The sequence below is a fragment of the Galeopterus variegatus genome, unplaced genomic scaffold (assembly GCF_000696425.1).
Source record: "Galeopterus variegatus unplaced genomic scaffold, G_variegatus-3.0.2 Scaffold143, whole genome shotgun sequence".
NCBI lineage: Eukaryota > Metazoa > Chordata > Mammalia > Dermoptera > Cynocephalidae > Galeopterus > Galeopterus variegatus.
Window position 1 is genome coordinate 1,309,234 of NW_007726254.1, and position 7,122 is coordinate 1,316,355.

The 7,122-nt window shown below is 39.8% G+C and overlaps 1 protein-coding gene across 1 annotated transcript in view; it reads left to right on the forward strand.

Annotated features, from left to right (window-relative positions):
- Window positions 1–6,649, forward strand: part of SMU1 (smu-1 suppressor of mec-8 and unc-52 homolog (C. elegans)) — a 21,451-nt gene extending 14,802 nt beyond the window's left edge. The window contains 3 exon segments of the mRNA XM_008591023.1: window positions 3,673–3,801; window positions 5,713–6,576; window positions 6,578–6,649. Coding sequence (XP_008589245.1) covers window positions 3,673–3,801; window positions 5,713–6,576; window positions 6,578–6,649 — 1,065 coding nt within the window.
- Window positions 6,650–7,122: the final 473 nt, after the last annotated feature.

A 7,122-nucleotide genomic window follows, 5' to 3' on the forward strand; every position in this document is an offset into this window, starting at 1 on the left:
CCTCTTTAAGGTCCTGCATACTTTTCCTCGTTTCATCATCTTGTCTAGCTGAGTTTTCTTGTATCTCATTCAGTTTCCTTAGAATTATCACTTGAAATTCCTTGTTGGTCATTTCAAGGGCTTCTTGTTCTATAGGATCTGGAGCTTGAGATTTATTATCTTTTGGTGGTGTACTTTCTTGATTTTTCGTATTTCTGGTATCTTTTCTTTGATGTTTGTTCATTGTGGCAGGGGGTTTCACAGTCCACAGATCAGATGAAATGAGCAGAGTATCTTTTGTTCCACTGGGCATTCTAATGAACAGAGCAGGCAAACTCAGAGGAGAATCGGGGGCAGCGCACGGAGTCCCCGGTCCGAGTGCAGCTGCCGCCGGTGGGCTCCAGCTTGGCTCGATGTGTTGGGGTGCCTGGGTCTGGAGGGCCCTGATGTTTGGGTGAGGAGGGTCCGCTGCTGCCGGCGCCTGGTGAGGAGGCGGTACCGCTGCTGCTGCTGCCACCGCCGCCGCAGCTCTGGTGCTGGTCTGGTTCCTGCTGCTGCCGCTGAGCTTTTCACGGCAATATCCTCATGGGCCGGGGGCGGGGGGTCTTTGTCCCTCTCCCCGGGGGAAGCGGCGCCCTTCTCAGGTGCGGGGCTCAGGAAATGCCGGTGGATTTTCTTCCAGGTCTTGCGTTTTCTAGAGTCCTCCGGAGGCACTCGGCTTACTCAGCACTTCTGCTTCCTCCTTGTGATTTAGGGTTCCCTGTTCACTGAGGAGATGACAGCTGGAATCTTGGCATTGAATTACCCTTTGAGCTTTTGTTTCTCTTTCATGCTGATATTTTCTTGGCACCCAAAGCCACATTTTACAAAATTAATATATTTAGAAGCATTAAATATTTCAACTATAATAATCTTAGAATTAATTTAAATTTTGGTAAAGTTGCCAGATACAAAATGTACAAAAGTCGATTGCATTCCTATATATCAGTTACATATTATATATTCATATATATCAGTAACCAGTTAGAAAATTCAGTGAAAAAAGTCTTGTTTATAGCAAAAACGTACAATATAAAATCTAGCACTAACCTTTGTGGGAAATAGATGATTTCCATTATTAAAAAGGCAAAAAATCCTTCAAAATTTATAAGAGAAATGACTTGAGTATATGGTGAATCATTGATTTTCCTGGATAAGCCTGATAGTTCTTCTCAGATTTAAAACAATTATAATAAACATCACAATAGTGTTAGAACTATTTACCAAAAGAATTTTAGCATCTGTCTTGAAAAATAAAGTTGAAAGTATATTCATCAAAGAAATTTTGAACAGGAAGCATGTTGACAGCATACTAGCCCTGGAAATATTGAAGCATTTAATAAAGGTACATAATTTGAATCCTTTTGGTACTTGGCATGAGAATATCTTGCAATCAGGGCAACATTTATAATAATTAGATGAAAATAGGAACATCAAAAAACCTAGGAACGGTAGAAGAATTATTCAGTATATGGTGTTGGGACACTTTAGAATGGGGGAAGAGGTCAGATCAAAGACTCCTCTCATATTTTATACAACATAATTTTATTTATTTATTTATTTTGTCCTTTTTGAGACCCGCCGCACCGCGCTCAGCCAGTGAGCGCTGTGAGCGCACCGGTCATCCCTACGTAGGATCTGAACCTGCGGCGGGAGTGCTGCCGCGCTCCCAGTGCCACACCCTCCCGAGTGCGCCACGGGCTCGGCCCTACAACATAATTTTAGATACATTGAAAGTTACTTATTTTAAGAAAATAGGCAGGCTAGAAGATAATGTCATCTATCAAACTTTATGATAGGTGAAGACTTCCTAAGCTTACAGAGTAAACAACAAGGAAAAGTTAGACAAATTTCATGACTTGTGAATGCATCTTAAGTTCAAAAGAAACCTGTAAAACTACAATCAAAAGTAGGCAGATGGTGGGCCGGCCCAGTGGCGCGCTGCTACAGTGGCCGCTTGGGAAGCGCGGCGGCGCTCCCGCCGAGGGTTCAGATCCCACATACAGACCGGCCGCTCACTGGCTGAGCGAGGTGCGGGGGCAACGCCGAGGGTTGCGATCCCGTAGCCAGTCCCGGTCTGGTACGGGCGCGACACTGAGGGTTGCGATCCGTTGCCGGTCACGAAAAAAGACAAAAAGGAAAAAAAAAAAAGTAGGCAGATGGGAAAAAGATTCTTTTTAGCAAATGTAAGAACAAATACCTTTATCACGTTACAAGCTCACAAATTGATAAGAAAAATAGTAAGACTACAAATAAGTGAGCAAAGAACATGAATAAACAGTTAACAGAAGAGGAAGTATATCTGGTTAATAAATGCAAAGGTACTGCTAAAAGCTCATAGAGATTCTTATTATCTTTCAATTCTATTTTTCCATGAACTTTTTGAAGTACTGTCGAATGGGGAAAAGTTCAAATTCATTAATCAGAGAACTGAAGAAAGCAGGGTATTATAACTCTCCACTCATTAAATTAGCTAAAGTTTTTAATTGATACCCGATTTTTCCATGAACTTTTTGAAGTACTGTCGAATGGGGAAAAGTTCAAATTCATTAATCAGAAAACTGAAGAAAGCTGGGTATTATAACTCTCCACTCATTAAATTAGCTAAAGTTTTTAATTGATACCCCAAATTGTTGAGTTTTCTTGATACAACAAAGGGGAAAAGGAGTAAACGTTGATCAAGTGCTTATTATATGAGCTTATGCCTGTTATAGGCTTTATATACATTACTTTGTTTTATCCTTTCAGCAGCTTTAGAAATTAGGATTTTTTCCTGACATTTTCAGTTGGCAAAATTGGAAGTCAAAATGACACATTTGGCGAATGACCTTCCCTAGGACCATCTGTCTCCAAAGTCCAAGATTTTTCCATCCTTTTCATAATGCAGTTGTGAACACTGTTGCAATTGCAGCTTTTTTGGAAAGCAGGTCTTTTGGAAAACAGTTTGGCAGTATATATATCAGGAGTCTTAACTATTCATGTTCTATTTTGGATTCAGTAATTCCTCTTCTAGAAATATACTCTAAGGGGGAATATCCCCCAAATAGAAAAAGTGTTATGTCCAGAGATGTTCATTGCAGCATTATTTAGATGAGTGAAGAATTGGAAGCTGTGTAACTGTCTGCTAATACAAGTATACTCATTAAATTGTGAAACATCCACAAGGTGGGATATATTTTAAAGTCCTTAAAATGATAAGTTATGTCATAGCATGATCTGGTGATAGGTGAAAACAGGAAAATATAAAATTTTACATATAGTATAATTACAACTAGGTCAATTAAACACGTTAGGGGAAAAAAGACTAGAAAGTAGTATATAAAATGTTAATAGTGGCTGTGTTTGGGTACTGGAGCTATGGGAAATTTCTGTTTTCCAAATTTTACTTATAGTAAAAGCCACACCTATAAGAAAATAGGTGTGGGGTAGTTATACTTATTGGCTTTCAAGAATTCCCTCTCACTCTGAGATCAGCCTGTATTCTTGGACACAGAGAAGCACAGATTATGTTGCATTTGGATGGCCAAAAGTGGTTGGGATTTGGATGGCTCAGTTTCCTCTGAACCTCATCCTTTCAGGCTTGGTTTTATCTGAGCAGTCATGACCAGATCTTAAAAGCACCTGAGAAGATTGCTGTATTTTCCTTTCTCATAGGCACTGAAGTGGCAGCAGCACCAAGGGTTGCTTCCTCCTGGTATGACCATAGATTTGTTTCGAGGCAAAGCAGCTGTCAAGGATGTGGAAGAAGAAAAGTTTCCTACACAGCTGAGCAGGCATATTAAGGTAGGATCCTTAGATACTCAGCCAGTCAGTAACCATTTGCTGAAGACTAATCATGGGCTCAGTCAGTCCCTATGTCAGGAGCTTGTGCACTTGGGTGGAGAACTCATTCTCCATCCCTGACAGCATTTAAGGTTGCTTCTGGTGTTCACTGGGATTCTGCTGTGGCCTGGCAGTAGCACACCTCATATGTATAACCACTGGACATATATTTGACATGGCCCTTGCACTTCCTCCAAAGAAGCCTCCACATGGAGAATGGTTTGCTTTTCTTTGGTTAAGCCTGGGACTAAATGTGATCTTCCAGTGTATGAGGGTACTTCAAAAAGTTTGTGGAAAAATAGAATTAAAAGATAATACAGGGCTGGCCCTGTGGCTCACTTGGGAGAGTGCGGCGCTGGTAGCGCCGAGGCCGCAGGTTCAGATCCTATATAGCGATGGCTGGTGCGCTCACTGCCTGAGCGTGGTGCAGACAACACCGAGCCAGGGGTTACGATCCCCTTACCCAAAGATAGTACAAATCTTTCCATGAACTTTTTGAAGTATCCTTGTGCTTATCCTGTTCAACATTTGTGTTTTTGCCCACTATGTGTTAGGCAAAGTGCAGTGCCAGTCATGTATTGTAAAGTGGACTTATGTGATGTTTGAGAAAATTATTTATCATCTTATAGCTGATTCTTGTTTTTTTTTTTTTAAGTGAGACTTTTCTAGGAAAAAAGTACAATCAAGTAATTGCTGCAGTTCCCCAAATTACAAGTATATTTGCTACTTTAGCATCTCAATACTACAGTTTCTCTCTGGGTGCTCTGGTTGAATTTCTGGATTTAAAATATTATGTATTCTTCAAATCTTTGACTTGGCTCAGTGTTTTGGATTTTGTCTTTTCTGGATTATATGTTCTAGCTTGCATGTAAAGATATTTATGACCAGCACTATTATTTACCCTGGCTGAAGCCTTGAGACGGATAGAAGTCCATTAAAATTATGCTGCTGGGTTAAGATTTTTCTGTTATAAATACTTTCTCTTTTTGGCATTTATTTATTTTATTTATTTATTTTTTAAGATGTTCGGTAAGGGGATCTTAACCCTTGGCTTGGTGTTGTGAGCACCACGCTCAGCCAGTGAGCACCACGCTCAGCCAGTGAGCGAACCGGACATCTCTATATAGGATCCGAACCCGTGGCCTTGGTGTTATCAACACCGCACTCTCCTGAGTGAGCCACGGGCCAGCCCCTTTTTGGCATTTAAAATGAAATCCACAGTAGCACTTTTCTCTCTTCTTCCCATCTGTCTAGTTTTCATCTGTTGTTGGGAGTAGCATCACTGGTAAATGCTCAAGATGCATTTACCAGGCAAACAGTCTATCACCTATAATTAGTTCTCCTAGATTTGGTCAGCCACACTTTATCACTTGATTAAATGAAGGTTGTGAAACAGTGAAGGAAAATTTATTTACAAAATAGTGTAGAACATACATTCATTTTGAAAAAAAAAAAAAAAAGTTTTTTCCTCCCCAGATACACAACAGGAACATATGAGGCCATATTGAGTGTGAAAGTGATGCTAACAGTGGCTGATTCTAACAAAAATTTATGGTCTGAGATAACAGGATTATTTATTTTAAATCTCATGTTAAAATAGTTTTTTTCCCTTTTCTTTGGAAATGTCAATCTCACATTCAAAAAACTAGTTTAACTGAGTTTAAAAAACTAGTTAAACTAGGTATAAAACTGGTCAGGGAAATACATCCACCAGCTCCCTGTGTCTAGGTACAGAAACGTCCCTCCAATACTCCATAATATGGGCCAACTATGACTTTATGCTAGTGCAGGGTTTCTCAAAAGGTTAAAATAGTAATTGTTTTAAGTCCACTAGATAAAAATGCATCTGTTTCATTGTTTCATTTGAAACAGTTTGGTCAGAAATCACATGTGACAAAAAAAAAAAAAAAAAAAACACATGTGGAGTGTGCTCGATTTTCTCCAGATGGTCAGTATCTAGTCACTGGGTCTGTTGATGGATTCACTGAAGTATGGAACTTTACTACTGGAAAAATAAGGAGGGATCTTAAGTACCAGGCCCAGGATAACTTTATGATGATGGATGATGCTGTCCTCTGCGTGTGTTTCAGCAGAGATACAGAAATGTTAGCATCTGGGGCTCAAGATGGAAAAATCAAGGTATGGAAGATTCAGGGTGGACAGTGTTTAAGGAGATTTGAAAGGGCACACAGTGAAGGTGTCACCTGTCTAAACTTTTCTAAGGATAGCAGTCAGATCCTTAGTGTCTCTTTTGACCAGACAATTAGAATTCATGGTTTAAAATCTGGGAAAACCCTGAAGGAATTTCGTGGCCACTCCTTTTTTAACAAAGCAACATTTACACAAGATGGACATTATATTTGCGCATCCTCTGATGGCACCGTAAAGATCTGAAATATGAAGACCACAGAATGTTCAAATACCTTTAAATCCCTGGGCAGCACTGCAGGGACAGACATTACTGTCAACAGTGTGATCCTGCTTTCTAAAAATCCAGAGCACTTTGTAGTGAGCAAAAGATCAAACACGGTGGTCATCATGAACATGCAGGGGCAGATTGTCAGAAGCTTCAGCTCTGGTAAAAGAGAAGGTGATGACTTTGTTTGCTATGCCCTCTCTCCCCGTGGTGAATGGATCTACTGTGTGGGGGAGGACTTTGTGCTCTACTATTTCAGCATAGTCACTGGCAAACTGGAGAGAACTTTGACAGTTCACGAAAAGGATGTGATTGGTATTTGCGCATCAGCCTCATCAGAATCTGATTGCTACCTACAGTGAAGATGGACTCCTAAAGCCCTGGAAACCCTAATGCAACTTTTCTTTCTTTTTTTTTTTTTTTCTTTTTTGGCAGCTGGCAAGGTATGGGGATCTGACCGCTTGACCTTGCTGTTATCAGCACCAGGCTCTTCCAAGTGAGCTAACCGGCCAATCCCAACTTTTCTTTTAAAATTAGTTTGAAAACATGTACTTAAATGAAGACATATTTATGTGTTGCTTTTTTTTTTAGGTCAGCTTTTCTAAGCAAATGGATTGTCTGAATTAGCCACAAGAATAATTTTGTGAAAATTCATGTTTAAGTAATAATTACCCTTTTTAATATATTTCTAAGGTATTAGTTTATCTGCATCTAACTGGGGCAGTCACTTAATGTCTTCATTAATCTTCTACCTGGAGAGTGAAATACTGATATTTCTAGAAAAAATCTGTACTCCTTTGATTATTTGAAATGAATGTGCCTCCCATAGTAAAACTTGTAAATAAGGAACCGTCCCATATTCAGGA